This window comes from Propithecus coquereli, unplaced genomic scaffold, assembly GCF_000956105.1.
Source record: "Propithecus coquereli isolate 6110/MARCELLA unplaced genomic scaffold, Pcoq_1.0 Scaffold706, whole genome shotgun sequence".
In the NCBI taxonomy this organism is placed as follows: Eukaryota; Metazoa; Chordata; class Mammalia; order Primates; family Indriidae; genus Propithecus; species Propithecus coquereli.
In genome coordinates, this window is record NW_012153130.1 from 343,940 (window position 1) to 368,967 (window position 25,028).

At 55.2% G+C, this 25,028-nt stretch overlaps 2 protein-coding genes across 9 annotated transcripts in view; one reads left to right on the forward strand and one right to left on the reverse strand.

The window, feature by feature from the left end:
* Window positions 1-5,670: 5,670 nt before the first annotated feature.
* SOCS3 (suppressor of cytokine signaling 3) lies at window positions 5,671-8,820 on the reverse strand. Its single transcript, XM_012661349.1, has 2 exons — window positions 8,507-8,820; window positions 5,671-7,941 (listed from the first exon to the last, which is right to left on the reverse strand). Exon 2 carries the CDS (start codon window positions 7,851-7,853, stop codon window positions 7,176-7,178), a length of 678 nt encoding a protein of 225 aa, XP_012516803.1. The 5' UTR covers window positions 7,854-7,941; window positions 8,507-8,820; the 3' UTR covers window positions 5,671-7,175.
* Window positions 8,821-20,939: 12,119 nt separating this feature from the next.
* Window positions 20,940-25,028, forward strand: part of PGS1 (phosphatidylglycerophosphate synthase 1) — a 63,840-nt gene continuing 59,751 nt past the window's right edge. For all 8 annotated transcript variants that reach the window (XM_012661334.1, XM_012661333.1, XM_012661332.1 and 5 more), the window contains exon 1: window positions 20,940-21,121. In XM_012661334.1, coding sequence (XP_012516788.1) covers window positions 20,982-21,121 — 140 coding nt within the window. In that variant the 5' untranslated portion in view covers window positions 20,940-20,981. The remainder of the gene's footprint in view (window positions 21,122-25,028) is intronic.

Consider the following 25,028-nt stretch of genomic DNA (forward strand, 5'->3'; position numbering starts at 1 on the left):
GTACTAGAAAGATGACTGTTTGCTTCTGGAAGCAAAAGTTGCAAATGAATTAAAAGATATTTTAATGACTTCAGAAACCCCATTGTTTAAAGAACGTTTCTTAAGGCTGGGACAGGGAAGGGGGTATAAAAAAAATAATATTTCTTCTTTTGTACAGCCACACATCAAGTATTTGGTGAGCTTCCGCCAGGCCAGCCATCTGCTGGATTTTGTGAAGAACACAAGAAAGTGGAAGATACAGTGCCTGGTACAGAATCAGCACTCAGTAAATAATCATTGAATGAATGAACAAAAGCGAGTCCAGTTTGGAAGGAGACAGGAATGAGACCGAGGGATCAGTGAGTGATGCAGGCCGTGCGTACAGGGTGCGTTTGGAGGGACGGGCAGAGGGGAGCTTTCCGCTGGGGTTAGAGCCTGAAGGGTTTTGGAAACCCAGCTTAGCGGAAGGTGCCAAGGGGAACCCTGTGGATCCAATGGGGATGGGCTGCGAGTATGGATGACATCAGGAAAGCAATATTTTTAGAACATGAGTCTGGCATGGACGTGCCTGATGGGGACATACCAAACTTCTTGAAGTTCCCCAAAGTTTCCCTTTTCCAGGCCATTTCCCTGTTTCTGATATGGAGAAGGCCCCGTTCTCCCAAGCCTGTGCAAGGAACACCTGCCGTTTTGCCTTAGCTCACACACGTGTCATCTCTTCTGGGAAGCTGCTGTAGGTCATTTCCTCCTGGGCACCCCTAGCTGTACCCTGTAAACCGTTTTATTTTTACACTCATTCCTTTTTAGGGTACTTCTTGGTTTTCACGTCTGGTTCCCCTTTCAGACTGGGAGCCCTGTGAAGTCTGGAATATCTCCTGGTTGTCGATCTCCAGCACGGCACGGCGGCCTGAGCAGTGGTTCCACCTGCACCGGTATCACCTGCTGCTGCTGCTGCACCTACAGTTCAAGAACACTGTAGCCCCGCCCCCACCGGGCAGCCTCCCGGGACACCATCCACAGAAATGCAAAGATCATATCCCGGACAGTGCCCCCTGGAGTTGTGCAGCACAGAGGCGGGTCCTCATGGATTTTATATTTCATGTCTATACCTTCGATATCCTGTACCTTATAGATGCTAAATAACATTTTCTGTACGAAAAGACTGATTTGAGATGGGGAGGGGAGGGAAATACATCTTCTTGTGTAACATAACCAACTCGCCTTCTGATTTGTTTTTTTAAATCTCTGGGTTTTCAGCCTTTTGCTAAGGCTGGGCCTGAGCAGTGCTTGTGAGCAGCAGTGATGGTGTTGACCAGGATTGCCTGCAGTTTTAGCCGTCAGGGACCTTTTCTGGACTGCGCCTGGGGCCTCTGATTCTCTCTGCAACCCAGCCTTCCAGGCCACGGCTGTTGCCCAAGGCAGTGCTGCAATCCAGAGCACTCAGGAGTGGGAAGTCCAGAGTTCTCCCCGCTTCTGGGAACAGCCCCCTCCCCCTCCCGGCACCAGCTTCCACAGGCAAGTCCTCATGACAGTGGGTCAGGCTCACCCAAGGATTTCACAAACGCCTGGCCTGTTCCCAGCACAGCACAGCTGGGAGGGCTCAGCCCTGGGGGAAGGAGCGCCATCCTCCTCCCTGGGCCCCCACCGTCCTCCAGCCCCAACAGAGGGAAGGGCTGCACTTGTCCGTGCTTGCCAGGGTACGGGCTGGCGGTAAGCTCAGGGCCTCCCCTCCCTGCTGATTTCCCAGCTCAGGCTTAGTCAAGGCACAGGGAGGAAATTCCCTGTCCCGGGAAGAGCTTTGTCTTGCCCAAAGGCAGCACCAGTGGTCCCAGAGTCACCAGGGGAGGTGTCGATTATTCAGATTCCAGGGCTGTCTTCAGGCTTCTGATCCGGTAGAGCCAGATTGGAAGTCATCTCATCCACACCCTGGGGCACGACCATAGGTTCTCTGTGCTTTCAGGGACCTGGAGGGACAGAGGGGAGGAGCTCTGGGCAGGTAGAAGGGCCTCCAGCTCTCTTTCTAACTACTTCCGTGACCCAGGTAGAACTGTCTTTGGATTTGGGGCCTCAGTTTCTCCATCTCTAAAATGGACGTGCTCTGACTTGAGGGTAGAGTGACAACTGTCCTAGTTTGCCAGGCTTTCAGGGCTAAACCTGACCAGCTGGTCACCCTTCCCCTAAGGGTGGGAGGGTGGATGTTGGAAGTAATGGCAATGTGATTGGAAGATGCATCTTCAAGGCACAAATAGTCTGCATTTATTTAATTTGCATATTTACTGCCTCATTGTCTGGTCGCTCCCACTCAACCTCAGGAGACTGGGGAGAGCGGGGCCTTGTCTTGCTGGACGCTAGATCCCCTGGGCCTAGAACGCTCCCTGACGCTCCCTGACACGTAGGTATTTGCTGACTGAATGAATGAGTGAGTGAATGACGAGAACAGGATCCCCGGGAAGAGTGCGTGGGGGTGGGTTTGCTGTGCTCCCCAGGGACAAGAAAACTTGACCCATCGCAGCTGGGAAAGAGCCCGGCCTTCTGGGCAGCCTCCTCCGAGGGGTCAGTGACCCCCGGGGACGAACGCCTGGCCCCGCCCCGCCCCCACCGCCCGGCAGCTCAGCCGCCCGCTCCCGCCTCTCCGCCCCCCGCCCCAGGGAGGTGCGCCTGGCAGCCTCCGGGCCCAATTTCCTGGCACTCGGCTGAGAATAAACAGCGCTCCCCGCCTGCAATCCCGTTGCCGTGGCGACCGCGCTCGGCGGGCGGGGGCGTGGCGGGGCGTGGCGGGGGCGTGGCAGTGCCCGCAGTGCGCATGCTCCGCGGGGCGGCGGCGGCGGCGGCGGCGGCGCGGGCCCCGGAGGTGCCACCCCCCGTGCGCGGCGCGGACATTCTTCGCATAGCTCCGCCAGGGCTCCCGCGGTGTCCGGGAAGTGACTCTTCCTGGCAGAGGACGGCCTCGGGGCGACGCGCCCGCCCGCCAGCCCGGCGGCCGCCCAAACGGCAGGGAGGGGGGCAGGGGAGGGGGCGGGGCGTAGGAAGGTGCTCCCCGAATGGGGGCTCCCCTCACCCGCCGCCTCCGCGGTCTCCGTCCTGCCCCGCGCTCTCGGGGCCCGCGTTCCCCTCTCCCGTGGACTCCTGACTGCCTCTTCCCCCTCCCCCCGCCTGGTGCCCCCGCGGTGCCCCCTCCCAAACCTCCTTGCTCGCTCCCAAGCCTAGGACACATCTTGCTGGCTGATTTTCCGTCGCTAGCTTCCCTGCCTGTGGCCTCCTTCCCGCCCTCCCCCCAAGCAGGCCTTAGATTTCCCATTCTTGGCTCTCACTCGTCAGAGGCCTGCCCAAAAGCAGCACCACCAGAGGGAGGATGGGGCCTCTTGGGGTGGATTCTTGCAGTGCTGCGAGCAGCGAGGTACTAGGGCACAGGGCCTGGGAGCCGTCGTCTCCCCCGTCCCTTCCGTTGGCCAGGGACCCTGGCTGTGCACGTAACCCTGCTGGGGCATAGGGTGCCTGCTCAAACCACAGGAATGGAACCCACTCCCTGCAGGGCACTTCTTAGAGACGGGAGTACCCCTCCTCTGGTGGCCAGGCCAGAGGGCCCCCCACTAAGCTCTTTGGAGGAGGGGTGTCTTTCCCTCCAAGGACTGAGAATTACAGAAAGAATTGTGTAATGGCGTATGGGATGAGAAGAGAAGGAAGGAAGGAGCTGTTGGTGAGCAGAACCATCCAAGCGAGATTCTTCCCTGGTGTTGCCACTAGCTTGCTGTGTGAGCTTGAGCAAGTTGCTTCCCTTCTCTGGGCCCCAGTTTGCTTGTCTGCAAATCCAGGTGGTTGGTCCAGTCTGTGATCGGAAGTGGAGAGACGAGAAGTCTGAGGTGGGCAGTGAGCTGCAGGCAGGGAAAGGAGTCAGGTGTCTTCCTGCCTCTGCATCTCCCCAAAACAAAGGTTCAACCTCCAGGGAGCAGGCCGGGAGAACCACTTCCTCCCCAGCCAGAGAAGGGCAAGTCCTTTTGCTAGTGGACACTGGACACGCTGGCTGAACAGCTGCCTTCTGGGCCAGAGGCAGGGACTCCAGGTTTACAGTTCCATCGAGGCTGTTATTCCAGCAGAAGGGTGGCTCTCTGAAGCACAAGGCAGGAGATGGCCGACTGGCAGATCCCAAAATGAGAAAGAGTCACCGGAACTTTCCGGAGCTCGTCCTCCTAGAAGGCACTGGGGAGCCAGGTTCCCCTGGGTCCCCGCAGCTGAACTCGTGCCCTGGGAAGGTGATCCTACCTGAGTCTGCGTTCCTAGTTCCAGAGTCCCCTCTCCGTTCCTCTGGCATGGTTCTCACGTGCTGTGTCCACTCTGTGGTCTTACATGTGGCCTGGCCCCTTCTCGCCACTTTAGGTCATTTTCCCCAAAAGTCCAGGAAATGGGAAAGAAAAACGACTTTGTTTATTTACTCTGTTGCCTTTTGGACGCTGATTCCTGGAGCAGCTTATCGGTGTGAGGGGGATGGGAAGAGGCTCTGGCATTTGTTTCATCTGAGACTCAGATGAGGGGGCCGATGGGCCCCTGACTTGGGAATAACACTTGTCTCCCAGCTGTCAGGTCTGGGAGCGCGGGAGAAGGAAGCTTGGAAGGAGAACATCGTGGAGGTGTTTTTGTTTTTAGTAGACCCCAAGTGCTGAAACCCGAGTTGAGAGGGAAGAGTACCAACGTCTTGGCTTTTCTGGGGGGGGGCCCTTGCCCAGGGGAGTGTGGGCATATGCTCTGGGAGCTAAGTATGGGGAGGCAGAGTTCATGGGCTTGAGAAATCCAATGCTCTGCTGCATTCCTTCCAGTCCCATCTTTCCCACATTCCCGAGTGGTGTGCCCTCAGGCAGGCTGCTGCACCTCCCTGAACCTGAGCAGGTGCCCCTAATCAGTCGACAAATATTTACTGCGCACCAATCTAGGCACCAGAAGTGACCAGCCCCAGTCCTGGCTTGCACAGCTGTGTCTGAGACTGCGGAGATGAGAACACCTGCCTGGAGGAGGTAATTGGGATGGTTAATCCAGGTAGCCTCTCAGTGCCCAGGGTGTGGGAGTGACTATGAATGGATGAATAGCTGGGTGCTTTTGGGGAGGAGTGGAGGCCCCTGTCCACTGCTCAGGTTGGGGCCCCCAGGAATGTGGAAGGGAAGCTGGAGGTGTGAGAAGTGGCTGGGAAGCCCTGGAACACCCTGGGGAGGCCCCACCTGCCTGCAGGGTTTGCAGCTAGATTACCCCTCCCCCACCTCCTGTGAACCGGGTAGTGCTGAGGTCACAGGTCACCAAGCCAGGACTCAGTTGTCTGGGCTTTATCGGAACACCTCCCAGCCAAGGAGCCCCAGCGCCTCTAATAGCTTGGAACCTCTAAAAGCCTTGACCACAGCTCAGCTTGCTCCCAGCAAGCCCTTTGAAGCGCTTCCTTTGAACTCACTTTGCATATTCTGGTCAGATCTGAATCAGACTAGCAGGAATTACCCCTCTCGGTAACAGCCTAGGTGGCTGCCTTAGCTTGTCACCGGCACAGGGGCTGACGTAAGTCTTTGATTCCACCACCAGGAGGGCCAGGCCACCACTGAGAAGGCACAGCCACCACCCTCAGTGGCTCCCTTCCTCCTCTCCTCCAATGCAGAGTGTGGGTGTGGGTGTGGGTGAAACAATCTTGGGGGGGCCAGAGAAAAGGCTCAAGTCAGGTTTTTCATTAAAAAATAGTGCTCTTTATTATAAATTACTGAAATGTTTCTTTTCTGAATATAAATATAAATATGTGCAAAGTTTGACTTGGGTTGGGATTTGGTTGAGTTCTTCAAGCATCTCCTATAGCCTCGAAGGCCTGAGTTGAGGGAGGGGCGAGGACTGGAGGTGGAATCTTTATAAAAGACAGAGTGATTGAGGCAGATTGTAAACATTATTTAAAAACAAGAAACAAAATATAGAGAAAAAAACCACCCCAACACACAGCTGCCCCACCCAGACCTGACACAGAAAACTTGTGTGTTTGTTTAGTTTTCCCCCCTGAAAAAACAGCTCCAGGTAATTCCATCGCTGCTACATTCCTCTAAGTTTTCACTCATCAGTGCTGTGGCAGAGCAGGAGCAGCTGCAGGGGACTTCCCGCCTCCCCCACCCAGGCAGGAGGGAGGGCTGTGCAGGGCCTGGGGCTAGGAGTGGCCAGTGCCCTCCCAGTGCGTCCAAGGAGTCCAGGGAAGGCGGTCTCCGTCCCCCACCCATTTCCCTGGCTGGGCGCCCTTGGGTGAATCCACTGGCCTTTGCTGGACTGGCCGAGTGTGAGGCTTTCCCTATGCCGGTCCCTATCCATGGGACAGGGAGCATTTAAGGCAAATGTCCTAGTCCCCCATCTTCTCTACCCGAGTACAGGGTCAAAGATGGCTCACCTCCTGCATCCTCCCCCGCCCCTGGTGCTGGAAGGTATAGCACGGCTAGGAAAAGGAGACCACCTGACCAGCACAGGCATCCTCCTCCAAATGCCTCTTCCCCCTTAAAACGGGGGAAGGGCCCCGGGCTCTTGGGCACCAGGTAGACTCTGGAACCTGTGTTGTCGGTGCTGTCCCAAAGGAGAGGGTGAGGGGCACCTGGAGATTTCCTCAGGTCACCCCATGCCCTTCTCCCCAGAGCTAGGGAGAGGAGCATGCAGCCACACTCCTCACCTGGGCTGGACAGTGGGTGTGGCCATCCATTTCCTAGGCCAGCCTGCAGCTCTGGGGCCCCTGGGGAACCCTCTCTCTTTCATCCTTTCCCGGGCCCTGCCACCTGCTCAGGTTTAAACCAAATCAAAGAGCAAACAAGTTCCGTTGGAAAGTTGGAAGATTCCCTGGCAGTTCTTATGAGTTCAACGCTCCCCAAGCATCCCCTGTTTGGAAGCGCGGAGGGGGAGTCGGAGGGGGAGTGGAGGAAGGCGGGGAGTCGAGGAGAATCCACTATGTCCCACTAGGCCAGCTGGCTCCTCCCGAGAAGCTGGAGTGGGGGTGGGGCACTCAGGTGGCACTCCCCCTTCCCTCAAACACATTCCAGGTCCGCCTGCCCCGTTCCGCAGGGGGGAGGGCCAGAGGGAGGGGCCTGTCTGCCCCTGGCTGGCCCGGAGCTGCTGGACTCTCTCAAGGCTGGCTTCTTGTGCTTGTGCCATGTGTCACGGAGGAGAGGGGACCCAGGCCCCTTTCCCCAACCTCTGCCCTTTGCTCTTTAGAGCGGGGCATCGTACTGGTCCAGGAACTCCCGAATGGGCCCAGGCAGCTGGGTAACTTTCTGATAGGAGTCCAGGTGGCCGTTGACGGTCTTCCGACAGAGATGCTGCAGAGTGGCCACGTTGGAGGAGAGGGGCCGGCTCAGCACCAGGGGAATCTTCTCGCCCCCTGAGTAGATGTAATAGGCTCTCCTGGGGGGGCTCCCTGGGAGCGGCTGGGCGGGCGGCTGCTCGGGCACCTCGGAGGAGGGTTCCGTCGGTGGCGAGGGGAAGGAGGGGGCGCCGGGAGGTGGCATGTAGTGGTGCACCAGCTTGAGCACGCAGTCGAAGCGGGGCACGGGCTGCGTGCTCCGGGGGTCGCTCTGCAGAGAGAAGCTGCCCCCCTCGCACTGGATGCGCAGGTTCTTGGTCCCCGACTGGGTCTTGACGCTGAGCGTGAAGAAGTGGCGCTGGTCGGAGCTGTCGCGGATGAGGAAGGTGCCGGCGGGCTCTGCGCTGAGCAGCAGGTTCGCCTCGCCGCCGGTTACGGCGCTCCAGTAGAAACCGCTCTCCTGCAGCTTGCGCACTGCGTTCACCACCAGCTGGTACTCGCTCTTGGAGCTGAAGGTCTTGAGGCGCAGGCTGGCGTCCAGGGGGCGGCTCATCCCGGCGGCGGGAAACTTGCTGTGGGTGACCATGGCGCACGGAGCCAGCGTGGATCAGCGCGGCGGCGGCTGCAGCTGCTTCGCGGCCTCCGCTCAGCGGCCGCTACTGCATCCCGGGGGGCTGCGGGGAGGAATGCGCGCGCCGCGTGAGTGCCCGGAACCCTCCAGCGCGCGCGGCCCGCCCCGGCTCCCCTGCCTCCGCCGAGCGACCGGGACACCCACCGCTCTGGGGACCCTCACCTGGGCCCGCGCTCCGACCCGGCCACACCGCTGAGCCCGCCCGGCTCGCGGCCCCGCCGGCGGGGTGGCCCTGGGCAGCCCCTTCCCCAAGCGCGCTGGGAGGGTACAGAGTGGGAAACTCGCGCGCGGAAGTTGGGTCTCCGGGAGCGCGGCCGGCGTGGCGAGCGGGAGAAGGGCCCCCGGGACGCTCTGGGCGCCGCTCAGTCCGGTGGCCCCGGGCGGTGGGGACGGAGACAGAAACCCGGGGCATGGGGGTAGGAAGGGGACAGGAGAAGCCCGAGGGCCCCAGCCTGAGTATTCCGGGAACCTGGGATCTCCGGCTTCCATCCGCTCTGCCCTACCTCGTCCCCTCCCTGCCGGGAATGACCCGGGAAGGGGAGGGGAAACCGGGAAGAGCTCCCGGGACTAAGCGAGACCCCTCCCCACGCTGCGCCCATTCTTCCTACCTGGTGCCGAACCGAAGTCTCCGGCCTTGGGGCTGCGCCTCCTACGGTCCCCAAGGCGAGGTGGCGGCGCGGCGGCCAGCGGTGGCCCGCGCGGCGCCCAGATGTTGGCGGCCGTGAAGTCCACAAAGGAGCCCTAGCGCGCGCGTCCCTCGGGCTTCTCCGGGGCGCCCGCCCTGCCCCCTGCGCGCCCCGGGGCCGACGACCGGGCGGGGACGGGGCGAGGGGCCGCGGCGGCTCTGGGCCAGGCGGGCCGCGTGCGGGGCCGGAGTGGCGGCGGCGGCGGCGGCGGCGCGGGGAGTCCGAGTCGGAGCAGCCGCGGAGGCCGCGCTCGCGGGTATATACGCGGCCGCCGCCCCGCCCCCCGATTCCTGGAACTGCGCGGCCGGCCTTCTTGTAATGTTTAGTCACTACTCGCAGCAATGAAAGGCTGCACGGAGGGCGAGGGAGGGGCCGCGGGCGGCCGAGGGCGGGCCGCGAGCGGAGCAGGGACCGGCAGAGACGCGCGCAGAGACAAAGCGCGACGCGAGGCGGCCAGGGCGGCCGGCGGGCGCGGCGCCAGCCCCGGCGGCGCGTTCCTGGCAGCGGCCCCTCCCCCCGCGCGCTCCGCCTCCAACTTCTCATTCACACTTTCCCCCACCCCCCTCCCTTCTAAGAAGGCCAGTTTCTGGCAGAGGCGGGGGTGCCGCTTCGGGAGCGCGGGCAGTTCTAGGAGGCCGAGCGGGAGAGGCTCCCGGCTTCCCCTCGATTTTTCTCGGACCTCGCGGGGACACCCCCTGCGCCCCCTCCCCCGCGCCTGCCCGAGGTCCCGATCGCGGCTCCAGGCTGTCCGGGCCAGCCAACAGGGAGCTGGGGCCATCCCGCAGCCAGGCAGCAGGGCTGGGCTCAGACCGGGGAGCTGGGGGTGGTGGGAGACACGCGACAGTCACCTGTGGGCACGTCCCCGACGGGAGGCCAAGAGGCCCAAGGCTGGAGGGGACACCCACTGCGCGGCGGCTGCCCGGCCTCAGTCTATCGGCCGAGCCAGGCTCTCTGCCGACACTGACGCGGGTGCTGATACCCCCCCCCCCAGATATTAATAAAACCGCTGTCATGCATCTGAGTCCCCAGACCTGCGCGGTCCCGCGTGGGTCGGGCCGGGTGCCCGGCGGGGCTGGTGAGCCCCGGAGAGCCCCGCGTCCGCTAGAGGGCGCGCCGGGACTCGCAGGCGGAGCGGGGTTCGGCGCTGCACCCCAGCCCGGCGGCAGGGAGGCCGGGGGTCCGCGGGAATCGCTGCCTCCGGGGCTGGAGCGGGGACGGAGAAGAGGGGAGTTCATATCCCAAGCTGGGGTCACACCTGGGAATAACAGTCCAGCAGGAGAGAATTTCCAGAAAGCAGTTTTCAGGGGTTCAGCCCACTGCCTAGGATGCGCTCCCTCCTGCCTGTTTGAGGGTTCTGATGGGGGGATGAGAAGAGGTGATTGAAGTGCACGATTGATTTGCTCTTGGTTCCGTTGGCGCCGCCGTAGATAGTTTGGGTTTGATGAAGGATGGTAAGTTTTGTATTAATAATCTGACCCTAAATGGGCTGCGGGGTGCTGGAGACCCCCCAGAGCCGCCGGTCCGGGGGCACTTAGATCAGATCGTCACCTCTCAGGATGCAGCGGCTGTGGGCTTTGGGCCCTGCGCTGTTCCCAGACACCACAGGCTGAGCACCGTGAGACGGTGGAAAAGGAGGGAGAGGTGGCCGCCCCAGCCAGCAGGGAGCTTGTGACTCTGCAGCCAGGAGCTGGTTCCTGGGCTTCTCCAGAATTGAGGGGTGTCTCACCGCCTTTGCCACCGTGTCCTCCGTCTGCTCCTCCGCCTCTCGCCCACAGATGTTGGAGACGAAATGAGATTTGAATAGGACACACAGCCTCTCTGGGCTTCTGTTTTGCCATCTGCAAAATAAGAATAACCTTTTCCCATCAGAGATCTGAGATTTAAAAAAAATACAAAAGATTCTGCACATCAAAGTGTGGTAGAAATGGAAGTAATTCCGTCCAGGGCCCGGCACAGTGCCTCACACCTGTAACCTTATCACTCTGGGAGGCCCAGGTGGGAGGATCGCTCCCAGGTCAGGAATGGGGGACCAGCCTCAGCAAGAGCGAGATCCTGTCTATACTAAAAATAGAAAGAAATTAGCTAGACAGCTAAAAATATAAAAAAATTAGTTGGGCCTGGTGGCACATGCCTGTAGTGCCAGCTACTGTGGAGGCTAAGGCGGGTGGATCGCTTGAGCCCAGGAGTTTGAGGTTGCTGTGAGCTAGGTTGAAGCCACAGCACTCCAGCCTGGGCGACAGAGCGAGACTCTGTCTCAAAAAAAAAAAAAAAAAAAATTCAGTCCAACTCTCCTTTTGGACTCTATTAAGGGAGAAGTAGTAAGGAGGGAATCTTCCTGTTACTTGTGCAGAAGGGGACATTGTTTTATTTAACACATGTCCCAAATATTGGGCTCTCTATGTACCAAGTATTGTGCTGAGCATTGAGATATAAAGATGAAAAAGACCTAGGATTTGCCCTCACGATGCTTGCAGGCTAAGGAAGTGGATTCTCCTCCTCTCTCTAATCAGGAGTTCATTCTTTTTCTCATCCATTGAGCATTACGTGGCTGCATGACCATACACTTGTGTGCTGAGCCCGCGGAGGGCAGGGAGACGCAAGGAATAGCCCTTGAGTTAATGGATGAGAAAGTGCTTTGTAAATTACAGTGCTCTGACACAAGTCAAGTTCATTCATCCATTCCACAAACCCTCACTGAGAGCCTACTTTTGCCAGGCACTGGGCGAAGCACTGGAAGACGGAAGTGCTGGGTGAGCCCTGCAGGGAGATGGCCGGTGAGGTGACAGACGTGGGACCCCCAGGCGGTGAGTAAGGGGGGAAAGGGGGCTGGGCTCCCTGCATGCTGACTCAGGAGCTTGAACTGCCTTCCCGGGCTCCACCACCCTGTAGTTCTGTGACTTCAGGCAACCTACTTCATCAGCTGTGCCTCAGTTTCCTTATCTGTGAAATCGGCTGATAATATTACCTGCCTCGTTCGCTTGGGAGCTCATACAGGCAGAATGCTTAGAGCAGTGTCTTGCACGTGTTAAGTGTTAGCTAACACTGTTTTGAAAACACTGGGGAGTCTATCAGTCTATCGGGAGAGAGCTGGGTTACTAGGGCACGGATGTGGCCATGAGCTGCCTTATGTCTGGGGCACTCATACATCTGCTATAGAAGACACATTCCAAAAAGATGCTTGTCTTGAAACAGTTCAGCCAGCCACCAAGGTGCCCTTTGGCTTCTGATTTCTCCCGTGGTTTCCCACTGCCTTCAGGATGAATCCAGCTCCTCCATGCAGCGGGTCCCAGGCTGCTCCATGTCAGCTCCATTGGCTGCCGCGGCCCCACCGGCGGGCTCCCGCTACGTGGAGCACCGGGCTGTCTCCGAAAGGTGCCTCATTCCCTGGGTCGGCATGTTTGCATCCCTGGGTGGGAGAACACCCTGGCCGATTTCTACTTTTCCTTTAAACTTTGGCAGACACTCTCTCTAAACTTCCAGGTTGCTCGTTTCACATTGGCCAAAATGTTCTGACTGCTTGTGCAATAAGAATCTTGAGGAAACAAACTATATTTGAATTTTTTTTTTTTTTTGAAACAGAGTCTCACTCTGTTGCCCGGGCTAGAGTGCCGTGGCGTCAGCCTAGCTCACAGCAACCTCCAACTCCTGGGCTCAAGCAATCCTCCTGCCTCAGCCTCCCGAGTAGCTGGGACTACAGACATGCACCACCACGCCTGGCTAAATTTTTGTTGCTATTTTTAGTTGTCTGGCTAATTTTTTCTGCTTTTAGTAGAGACGGGATCTCGCTCTTGCTCAGGCTGGTCTCAAACTCCTGAGCTCAAACCATCCTCCCTCCTCGGCCTCCCAGAGTGCCAGGATTACAGGCGTGAGCCGCCATGCCCGGCCACAAACTATATTTGATTCTTTTTTTGTTTGTGAGCCTGGAACCTGGTGTGTAGACAGTGTTCAATGAATATTGAAGTGAGGGATTGTGTAGACTCCTATCATCCGTGATTTTTAGATACCACAGACTGCTTTCTTCTGCAGTAGCTTCTGGTTCTTCCTGTAGGGTTCGGGAGTGGCCGCATTGATGGGATAGAGGGTGCAGGTACCGGGAAGCCCATCTGAGGTTTGCTGGAGATTATTAGGGCTGCTAATCCGAAGACAAAGGGAAGGACACAAAGACAAAGGGAAGGACACGAGCATTGTGGCAGATGCGGGAGGAGACGCCTGGGCGACACAGGGCACACTTCCCGGGAGCCACCCTCCAGGCAAGGACCTAACTAAGCACAGAGATGCCGGAGCCGGGAGGCAGCTAAGTGTCCCATCTTCCCCCTCTGCTGGGAGCTTGCCGGGAGAGAAGCTTTATCCAGGTCTGGCCCCTCTGCTCCACCCAGCTGATTTCCCGTCTAAGGGATTTAGGAGACTCTTGTCTTTTCCTAATCTCTCCCTTTGCAGAATTTCTATGAAGTCAGAATCCCATTTCCAGGCAAAGGCGCTTGGTCATAAAGATAATAACGATATTCATTCGTGATGGAGGGGAAGTACGCAGTGGTTTCAGCTGCCTGTGGCGCTCCACTTACTCATGCTGTGTGACATGCTGAGCTCTTCCCCAAATCTCACAGATGGGAAGGAACTCTGGCGCCCGTGGGGTGGTCGGGGGGAAGCTGTGGCAGTGCTTGGTGAACGCAAACTTCCACGCTTGCCAGCCCGGGGGCGGACGCTAAGATCGCCATTGTTCCCAGCTGCATCTGCAGCCAGATGGGGTAGGAGGCTGGCCTCAGACCACAGCCCAAGCCCAAGGCCTCCCTGTCTTTGAGACTGCTGGGCTTTGGACAGCACAAGGAGGCAGGCTGGGTTCAACTGCCCACACCAGTTAGTCTGCTACGCCTGGGGGTACAACAGCAGGGTACATACATCTGGTCCCCTCCCTTCGGAGCTTCTAGTCTAGCATGGGTGGTTGGAGGTGAGAGCCAGAGGCAGTGAGGCCTCTTGCCTCCTGCTCCCTCTTCTCTTGGCCAGTCTGGAGGAGATGCTGGGGACCTGCCTCTTCTCTGAGCTCTGGAAGCCCTGCCCTGCTGCTCAGTGACTCTCCCACGGCTGAGGCCGGGCTTCCCGGGGTGCTCGGGTCTGCACACCTCGGCCCCTCTCGGGGGTGGCAGCCCTGGCTTCTCTCCTTTACCCACTGGGACAGCCGGTGGGGACCAGCCTTGCCACCTGCAGGAATAGGGCTTAGATGACCTTTCTGGAGTGGGGGAAAGGTTGAGGGGTCACGTAGCAGGTTGACCCTGATCCCTCTCTTTCCTGCTTCAGACAATCCCAGGGGCCAGCTGAGGGAGGCAGGGACAATAGCCTGTGGGACGAAGTGGCATTCCTGTTTGCAGGCCTTTGTTCCTGGGGATGGGCCTTAGAGCTAATGAAAAGGTTTGTAGCTCAGATGTCTAAGGGGCGGTGGAGGAGTTCTTTCAAGCCTGACATTCCAGGCCCAGCCGGCCTCTGGCATTTCCCAGAAAAACTGCCAAAGAGGGGAGGAGAAGAAAACACTCCACTAACCCCCCACCCACTCACCCACCCTGCCTCAGATTCCTTGTTCCCTCTGGGGATGGGGCTAGGCCCCAGTGTAGGGACCCCTGCCCTGGGGGGGCGTTCCTCCACCCACAGAGGGGCTCTGGGTGGTACTGGGAGGGAGGGTGGATGAGTGGAAGGTGACTAGGAGGGTGCAGAGAGGATGAAGTGTGGGGGTGCAGCGGAGAGGGGAGGGAAGTTTCTTTTCACTGGGTCAAAAATGAATCCACATCTGCTCCAAGTTCTGGGCGAGAGGGTGGGGAATGAGGGGAGTGAGCTTGCAGCCAATTATCTCCCCTGACCCCAAACCAACAAACCCTGCTCTGTCCAGACTGGGGTGGGAAGAGTTTCTATTTGCCCTGGAGCAGCTGTAGAAACAGACACCAGGGTAGCAGGGCAGTTCTGGGAAGCCAGGCTGCGGTGAACCATCTGGGTTGCAATGCGAAGGAGGCGCCCAGAGTGGAGTGGCAGTGCCCAGCGGGAGGGGATCCTGGGAGGGGGTGAGCCAGGCTGAGTCTGGGCAGACGTGCCTCCTGGGGGATGCCCTGGGCCCAGGTGCCCTTGGAGAGGCTGGTGGGGGACCAGGTGGATGCCGCTGTCCAGCTCGCTCTGCAACACCCCAGCGGGGCTGGCTGCTGGAGCCGGGCAGCCGGGTGCTCCAACGCATGGGGCTGTTGGGTCAGGTGCTTCTCAGCACCTTGGGGTGCCTGTAGCCTCTGACTGACCTCCTGCACCTATACTCAGGCTTCCCCCTGAGTCCCCATCCTTCGGGAAGGGGGCTCCTCCTCACTGTGAAGCACACAGCGGCGTACACTTTGTCGTGCTCTGATTCTCGGGCAAGTTCAAAGGGAAAATGATAACACCCTCTCTCTGGCTCCCAAGGTCCCAAGCCAGCCTCGATGGCAGAGAAGTGGGTCAGGAGTGGGGGCTGGGAGTCTCCATCAAGGACAGGTAGAGGGCATCTAAGGTGACATTGGGGCAGCTCTCCCCAGTGCCATCCTTCGCCCTCCTCCTTGCCTGTGCTGTACTTACCAGGCCTCACAGTGGTGTGGGTCCGAGATTCTGCGCCCAGAGGTACAGGGACTGCCCTCTCCAGGATTTCGTAAGCCTCCACCAACTGCCCCCCATAATTATCAACAATTGTAAATAATGCTGGTTGCTGTCCAGATCCACTGGGGGATGGGGGCGCGGGACCCACCTGGGGGCTCTTCTTGTCCCAAAGCCATTCATGCATCCCTTGACTAGATGTCTACTGAGCACACATTATGTGCCAGGGATCGAGCTCGATGCCAGAATTGTATCAGTCTGGGACCTCATGGATGAGGTCCCCCCGGGGATGACTGCCCTCCCCTCCCTCCCCTTCCCTACCAGGAGCTGCGGGCATTGAGGCAACAACTTCCACTGGCCTCTGCCCTCACACTCCTCTCTCTACATAAAGGGCAAGAAGGGCAAAGGATTTGGGGGCATTTATTTTGAGTCTCTTTCCTAAATTCCAGGAGACTGGAAATGAATCAAGCCTGGGCTGGAGGAAGTGTCCAGATCTTCCTATCCCACTTGCTTAGACCTGGTCTGATTTGGCCTCATCTCAAGCAAGACTTGTCCTGAGGGAGACCCCATGCCAGCCCCAGGCACTTTCTGCCTCTTGCTTGGACTTTGCCATGGGGGCTGGTCAGGGAGAAGCTGGGAAGACAGCCTCGGCAGGGAGTTCTGCCAGGGACCTCCCCCCCCCCAGCTGCCTGGCTTGGCCACCCAAGCAGGGCCTGGGGACCCTGGGATTCCCTGAGACATCACTGGCCATGGGCCACCGTGTTTCCCTACGCTTTGGGCTGCTGGATCTCGAGGCGTGCAGCTCCCGGCTAGGGTGGTGCTGGCCACCCGCCACGCCACAAGAGGCTGAGATTCCCCTGAAACCCAGAGCTGCTTTTATCTCTCACTGGCGACAGAGAAACAAACCAGGATGCTCTGCCCAGGAGGCATTTCCAGAAATTTAGGCTCTGACTTCTTGTTGATCAAATGCCAGAAAGTCCTGGGCTTCTTTGTGGTGAGGGAGTCATTGAGCAATAGGTGTTTTGTTTTGCAGATGACAAGATTTTCCGACATTGAGAAGTTTAAATGACAAATGAGAGGACCTTGACCGATTCCCTACCCCTACGAGGCAAGCTTGCTGATTTGAGCTTCTGTGCTTGGCAAATTTGTTGTTTATAACCTCTGGCTCTCCTGGGCCTCCCCCAGCCCTAACAGGCTCAGGCCCCTGGTCCCAGAGGACCTTATCTCTTCCAGTTTCAGGGCCATGCAGGCCTACCAGGGCCATGCAGGGTACATGCGGACAGCCGTGGGAAAGCGGTTTTCTAACATAGGTGTTGGCACACTCACGTTGGACGTAGGGGTTGTGTAACAGAGTGGCCGCCCCTCCTCCCATGGATATGGAAGGGAAATACTGACAGTGGAGAATATGTAACACGTCAGGGAATGGCCTGAAAAAACAGCAAAAATATTTTCTGTCTCTTTAAAAACATCCTCCACTCCTTTTTGAGAATGAAAACCTCCATCCCTGCCTCAGGCCAGTGGTTGGAGGAGCAGGGTAAGTCTTTGTTCTTTGTGCCACAGGAGAGGGCTCAGGCAGACCTGGTGCGGGAGGTCCTGGGAGGAGGTCAGAGATTGTCTTCAGTGGAGCTGGGACGATCAGAATCATCACTGTAGCTGAACAGCAATCGCCTGAAGCTGAGAACCCATCCTTTAAAAGCTCTGCATTTCTGCTTATTATTAGGACTATGGCGTTTTTCACACAAAAGTCTCCATCCTCCTCCTTTGCTGGAATAGTAATAAACTTCTCTTTCCTTCTCCTCAAACCACTTATTCTCGTTCTTCTGATGTGGCCTCGAGGACAAGTGCCGAGTTTTCAGTAACAGCTGGCATGGGCTGTCAGACTATATTTGTAAATAAAGTTTTATTGGGACTCAGCCAGGCTCATTTGTATTGTCTCTGGTTGCTTTGGCACCAGAGTTGAGTAGTTGCCACAGAGACCAAGTGGCCCACAAAGTATAAAATATTTACTAATTTGGCACTTTAAGAAAATGAATGCTGACCCCCTGCTTGGAGGGAACAGGAGTCTGCCTTATGCCAGGGAGGGCTGGGGTTGGTCTTGGTTTTGGGGGGAAGGGTAACAGGGACTGGAAGAGACCAGAGTAACAGCTTAGCAGGGAGAGTGTAACTCGGGAAGAATGAAGGCAGGAAAAGGGCTGGGGGCCTGTGGGGAGACCTAGGGCTCAGGTATGCCAGCCCCCAAAGGTGGGCTGAGTTTCCAGGCTTGCAAACTGATAGGAAACAGCAGGTCAGAAAACACCCAGGAGGCCAAGCAGCCCTTCCCTGTACCCTTGGTGGGAAAGCACAAACTGGGCGGCCCCTCCTCCTGCTGGGAGGACATGTGTGCCTTCCCCGCTCCAGTGCTGGGGCCGGGCCCTCTTCAGGACACTCCGAGCACAAGAGGTTCCATGGGCTCACATTCTGGTAGGGAAAGGGAGGCAAAAAATACAACAATAAACCAGTAAATACAATTAGATCACAGTAAGGAATAGGAAGAAGATAAAATCCTGTTATTCAGATTGGGGAGATGTTTCCAAGGGAGGCGATATTTGGACAGAGCCCGGAAGAGTGACAGGAGCTAGGGGAAGAGACCTGAGCAGAGGACGAGCACAGGTAATGACCCTGAGGAGGATAAGCGTTGCAAGAAGGCCAGGCCGGTGAGGCTGGATGCAGTGACCGAGGGAAGAATGGAGGGAGAGGCAGGCGGCAGCCCCATCCTTAGTACTGAGCCACATTCCCTTTTTTTTTTTTTTTTTTTTTGAGACAGAGTCTCACTCTGTTGCCCTGGCTAGAGTGAGTGCCGTGGCATCAGCCTAGCTCACAGCAACCTCACACTCCTGGGCTCAAGCAATCCTTCTGCCTCAGCCTCCTGAGTAGCTGGGACTACAGGCATGCGCCACCATGTCTGGCTAATTTTTTCTATATAGATATATTTTTAGTTGTCTAGATCATTTCTTTCTATTTTTTTTTAGTAGAGACAGGGTCTCGCTCTTGCTCAGGCTGGTCTCGAACTCCTGACCTTGAGTGATCCACCCGCCTCGGCCTCCCAGAGTGCTAGGACTACAGGCGTGAGCCACCGCGCCCGGCCCACATTCCCTTTTTAACACAAGCGTTTGCGCCTCAGAAACAGCCGATCAGCCCCTGTGTCACCCCCCTGTCACACACACAGGAGGGTTTCTCATCCCTGGAGGCAGAAGGTGGGCTGGCCGGTTTCTGCCTCCCTCTTAACTTTGCTCACAGCCTTGCGCTGGGGAAAGACCCCTCTCACAGAGCAACCTTGAGGAGGAGGGGCCTTCCTCTTGCATTGGCGTGATTGTCGGTTCAGAGCGTGAATCACAGACAGTGAGGCATGGGTCCTTGGCTCAGGATTTCCTGGTGCTTCCTGCCAGGGAGAACAGCCCCGCTCTCAGGGGCAGCGGCCCTCCACTCCCTGACGTCAACTCTCCTTCCAATGAATGGGTTTCCTTTTCCGCTTGGGAAGACATGGGATCTGCCATCAGCCCCATCAACCCTGTCTTTCTAACCCTGGCACCTCCTGTCTGGGAAGGAGCGAGTGGGACTAACGAGAAGCAGTGGGTGAGGGCAGGAGGGCGAGGGGGACTGAGAGGACAGATGCCTTCTCACCATCAAGGAGTGAATGAGAAACCCCATCAGCAGTAGTGTCTGTCCCAGGTTTTGAGCTCTCCAAGTAGCTTTGGGGCACACAGAATGCTCTCAGACAGGCTCTCTGGGCCAACTGTGTCCTCTGGAAGGGTCTTTTCTCCTCTACTTGTTCTCAGTAACTAGCCTAGATGAGACTCCCTGGCAGAAAGAGTGCATATGCTGTCATCATGTAAGTGTAACTATTTAAAAATTGCTTAATCTCTGAGAACCATTATTTAGAATTTTTGCAACTTCTAAATGTACTTGTTCTGAGGCAAAGTTGTGGTTGCCTCACTTTGGTTATAGCTCTGTCTGTTTCAAACTAGCCATGAAAGCCAGAGGCTCTCGGTGTGTGGTTTCAGAAGAGACTGGGTCGTTCCCTGCTGTTTATCCTTAATGTAATTTTAATGTATTAACTTACCATGCTATCAATATTGACATCTTTTTTTCAGGTTGGAAATTCCCAGTGAGATGGTACTATGGTTGTTTGTCTCCCTTAATACCTCACACAGCAAAGCACCATAGGCAAAAAGATGTTGAGAGCTCTTTTTAGGATGACCGGGACGCCCCCGTGGTCTGCGTGGCACTCACCACTAAGCATGACGGTGGAGCCATTCAGCCAATGTTTACTCTGCAACTACCACATGCCAGGCACTATGCAAAAGCAGAACTATGCAATGGATGGTCTCATTCTAGTTACTGGAAGTTAGGACATTTGATGATTCACCATTTCTAACTTGGAAGAGTTGAATCAAATTCCACCTAGTATATGTAAAGCTATCTAAACTTAAAACAAAAGTTCAAATCAATCTGAAATACTCATTGATTGTAAACAATTTGGAAACTCCTGATTAGCACCAAATAACCAACATTTTGGTGTATTTGCTTTCAGTCTGTCTGTATGCATGCTCACATGCTCTCCCTCCCCCCACCCTTTCTAATTTTTAACAAAATGAGAGCGTCTCTATACTACTCTTTGGTAATTTGGTTTTTACACTTAATGTCATTAAATATTCTTCTAGAACATTGTTTTTTATGAATATATGGTCTTCCAATGTACTGATGTACCATTATTTACTTAACTAACTCCCCCGCCGTAGATTGTTTCCACACTTTTGATATCAGGAACAATGTCGAGATGAACATTCCGTGGGAATGTGTAATTTAATTTCCTTGGGGTAATTCCGTGGGAGCAGAATTCGGAATGCTGTTTTCAGGGTGTCCATATCATTTTAACCTCAGGACACCCCCCTGGGATAAGTAGGATATGATTGTGTCCTGCAGTTTTCCCAGTTTCTAGGTCCTAGGCCACGTGGGCCAGCCAGGGAGCCGCATCTTACAGATCAGAACTCATCTCTTCTGCCTTTCATGATACTGCAAGGTTTTCCTTTTTAAAATTAGCTTCAAAAAGTGTTCTTGGCATATAGGGATGTGCTCCTTCACCTTCAGAGCATAGAATTGTGCATTTCCAGGGGCTGGTGACACCTGTGTCTTTGGGCACATAAGGAGGATGGAGGACTTTTCATTCATCTCACATAGATTTGTAGGGGCTGCTCTGTGCCATGCAGCTGCAGGCGCTGGGAATAACAAGGTGAAAACTTGTTTCCCACTCAGTCTGGTGGGGATTTTCCATGGTTCTGAGCACCTTGGTGCATGAGCGTTAACCAAGTTACAAGACTTTGTTCAGGTCTAACTAACACCTTAGGAGTGTCGTACAAGTCTAACACCCTGCCAAGTCCAGCCTGAAATAGATAATGGTCCTGAAAAGCAATCCCACCACTGGGAGGGCAATTTTGACAGCTGGTGGGGGCGGGGGCCGTAGCGTGAGTGCAAGGCATCCTTTGCTCCAGGACCTGTGACGATGGAGCGCAGGTGTGCGGGCCACCTCGTACACCTGTGCACACCTCCCTGCAGGTTTAACCGGCGGGCTTTCGACCACCCTCCTGCGGAGAGACCACTGCTTGGTCTGTGTGCCCCAGGGGGGAAACTGAGGCTTGTGGGAGCCGTACCGGACCGCCCTCCCCCGCGGCCGGGGCTCCCGCGCCTGCGTGCTGCCGCCGTGTTCGCGCTCTCTGTTGTCAATAAAGTTCTAGCGTGCCGGAAGCGGAAGCGGAAGCCGCGAGTCTCCATGGCGGCAGTGGCAGCGGCGGCGGGGCCGGTGTTCTGGAGGCGACTGCTGGGCCTCCTGCCTGGCCGCCCGGGGCTGGCCGCGCTCCTGGGGCGTTTGTCCGACCGCCTCGGCAGGAACCAGGACCGCCGGCGCAGGAGGTGAGAGAGGCGGCCGGCCTGAGAGCCTGGCCCCCGCCGCTGCGGCCCGGCCCCCCGGCGCCCCCGGCCCGGCGCCCCGGGCATCCACAGCGAGCCCCTCCCAGTGTCCCCAGGCCCTTTTCTGCTGCCCAGGGCTCAGCGCCTGGCTTCCCTGCTTCTCCACTGGCCTTGAGGAAGGGTGGGCGGGCGACCCGTGCGCCCCTGTCAGCCGGGCCCAGCCCAGTGGGCCTCCTGCGCAGCCCGGCCAGTCCTTGCTTCCCCCTCTCTACCGTGCTTGGTGGCGAGTCCCGGCCTCTGTCCACTCACACTTTGGAGGAGGAACTGTGTGTGCCTTAGGGAGCTTCGGTCAAGCTCTGGAGGCTAAATTTATATCTCGGTTGGGCCCTAGCATGTGAATGTTGGAGAGCCTTGTCACGAGGGCCACTGTTTAGGTTCAGAGGGGTCTTTCCCTTAAGTAATCCTGGCCGTGAGGTGACTTGGCGGGAGTGAATCAGCCCTGCTGGGATTTTGTGTGTGCAGCGTTTCTCACATCCTGCCAGAGAGAGCTGTGATGCAATCCTTGGTCAGTAACACTCAGCCATGGGAAGAGGAACCACTTGAAACCCTTTTTACACTTTTTAAAGTGCCTGTGTTCTGGAAAAGTACTGAAGTGAGTTATGTAAATGGTGAAGTAGGCTTTGGAGCAATTCGTTCAGGCAGTGGTCTTGAAAAGTCAACATTGACCAAGAACATGCTGACCTCAGAGGCCTCCTACTATTGCTAATATTAAAAAAAGAGGAAAAAATAATTCTGTGCAAATAGTTTTATCATTAGAGAGATTTGAGCCTTACTCTTGATCCTTAAAAAACAAACAAACAAACCAACAAACAAACCTTAGAACTGTCTCCTTCAGTTGTGCTTGTGTTGTCTTAGATTTTGTCCTTGCTCCTTGGGTGAGATTTGGACTCCTTGCCTTAGTACAGAGATCTGGAATCCAGTTGTGTGCTGAGCTGTGGTGGAAGCTTTTCAGCAAAAACTTAAGTTTGATTTAGGGGAACTTTTAGGTGATAGATTCAGGGCAGGATGAAACTCTTGGAAGCCCGCTGATGAGAATGGCTCTAAGTTTCACATTGGCGAACCCGGTGGGAGTGGGGGTGTAGAACAGGTGGCCTTTCTATTTTCTGTATTTCATTTTTATTTTTTTGGTACTTAGCAAAAGACCTGTTCGTTTCAATGGGTAGCGAAGTCAGATGACTTCTACATCCTGGCATCAAACCACTGAGATTTCGTTTAAAGTTTCAAAAAACGTTCTACCCTCAAAGACAGGATGTTTAGGTGACTTTGTCATTTCCCTCTGTGTTTAAACTATATGAAAAACATTTCATTATTAATCATTTTTAACATTAGAATTGATTACTAAACAATGTTGGGGCAATCTCCACAAATTCTTTTGAAAAAGGCATTTCTCATGACTGTGCCTTTTTTAAAATTTTTTTTAAAATTTCAGGATATTATGGAGGTACAAACATTTTGGTTACAAGTAATGACTTTGCCTCACCCAAGCCAGGGCTACAAGCGTGCCCTTCCCCCATACCGTGCGCACCTGTATCCATTACTTGTGAGTTTACCCACCCCCACCTGACTGACACCCAATGAATATTACTACCATGTGAGCACCTTAGTGTTGATCAGTTAGTACCAATTTGATGGCGAGTACATGTGGTGCTTATTTTCCCATTCTTGTGATACTTCACTTAGAAGGATGGGCCCAAGCTCTATCCAGAATAATATAAGAGGTGCTAGAGCACCATTGTTTTTTGTAATTGAGTAGTATTCCATAGTATACATATACCACATTTTACTAATCCATTCATGGATCGAAGGGCACTTGGGTTGTTTCCACATCTTTGCAATTGTGAATTGTGCTGCCATAAATATTCGAGTACAGATGCCTATGATTGCCTTTTTTATTGATTGTGGGAGGGGCAGTGGGGATAGTCTAAATTGATTTCCCAAAATCTTTTTTTGTAAGTAATACCAATGGATGTAGTTTGTGTGGCTCCCTATTTCTTCTTCATTATGCTGAGAGGGATAGTTGTTTCTCTGGGTCAACACTTCAACCAGAAGCTCAGTTTCTTGGGCATTAAAGTCAGAAGTTCTTTTCTCTTAAAATTTTTATTTATTTATTTATTTTAGGCTGGTCAAGTGAAACAGTGGGAGTGGAGAAAGAACAAAGGAATCTGTAACTGGTTGTGATTAATTAGTTGTAAACACCACTGCACTTGGACCAGCCCAGAAGTTCTTGTTTTATAATTCTTGGAAGTAATGCTTATGCTAGGACTCAGGATAAATGCTTTCATGAGTATTGAGTGATACTGTAAGTTTCTGAGCCTCTCTTTGCCTTATTCGGTTTGCAGATTTTTTCTGAATCTTTGTAGCCTTGGTGTTCAGAGTTATTCATGTCTGCTGTGGCTACTCACCCTTTATTGGCTGCTGACTTTCGTTTCTTCTCCATTGTTTAGTTGCACCTCCCAATTCCTCATTCCCCGAATGATGTGGTTTCTTGTAACTCACTGATCATTGATTCATTGCTAGTAGTCTGTGTAGTCATGTGCTTAAATTATTTTAGATTTTAGCTTGTCAGTCTGACTCAGTTGTTGGAGGGGCTGGTAAATCTTCGTGGCTAGCAAAAGGAACATTTCTTTTACTGCTGCTGTTTCCTTTCAGGCATAGAGACGGCTATAAAGACAGAGAACTTAAAATTACTGCTAATTAATGATTTAGAAGTACTGTTGTTTCCTCTTAAGCAAGCATCTGACTCATTATCATTAGGGATGCTGGATCCATTCATTTATCATGTGTGTATAGAGCACTGCTGTGCTGTGCTAGGTACTGAGGAAGCAAAGATAAAGACAGGCCCGCCTCCAAGATGCTCGGACCCATAAACAGACAACTACAGGAAAGTAGGTAGAAGGTCATGGCAGTACCTAGGAGAGGCACCTGGAGGTCATAGAAGGCTTCCTGAGGGCAGTCCCTGTAAGCTGTTTTGAAGGAGGGTAGGAGTAGGCTGGGTGAAGAAGAGGGGGAGCAGATGTTCGAGGAACGATAGCAAGTGATGGAAGGCAATTCTGATGTCCCCCTGGTACTGAAACCATTTCTAGGAGCTGACTGGGGATACCAAGTAGGGAGGAAGGAAGGGAGAGAGGAGTTAGGAGCATGTCAGTCTTCTGGGCCAGAGACCCAGGAAGGCAGGCTCTGAGAGTCCATGTATGAATTCTTTTTTTTTTTTTTTTTTTGAGACAGTCTCACTCTTTTGCCTGGGCTAGAGTGAGTGCCATGGCGTCAGCCTAGCTCACAGCAACCTCACACTCCTGGGCTCAAGCGATCCTTCTGCCTCAGCCTCCTGAGTAGCTGGGACTACAGGCATGTGCCACCATGCCCGGCTAATTTTTTCTATATATTTTTAGTTGGCCAATTAATTTATTTTCTATTTTTAGTAGAGACGGGGGTCTCGCTCTTGCTCAGGCTGGTTTCGAACTCCTGAGCTCAAACAATCCGCCCGCCTCGGCCTCCCAGAGTGCTAGGATTACAGGCGTGAGCCACCGCGCCCGGCCCCATGTATGAATTCTTTTGATAACGGTTCAGGCCTGAAATGAGGGGGTGTGTATGAGATCGGGACAGTGGGAGCAGAAAAGAGGGCTGGATTCGAATCAGTCCTGATAGGGTGCATGGAGGTTGGAACACTGCGCTGAAACAGGGAGAAGGAAGAGGAGCAGGTTTGGGGATGATGATAAGGTGTACTTGGGCCTGTTAGTTAGTATCCGGGTCCCTCCAGGTGGAGGTGTTCAGTGTCCGGGTGACTGTGACAGAGCTGGAGCTCAGGAGAAGGGAACAGATGCTTCAGATAGAGTTTTTTGGAGTGATGGGG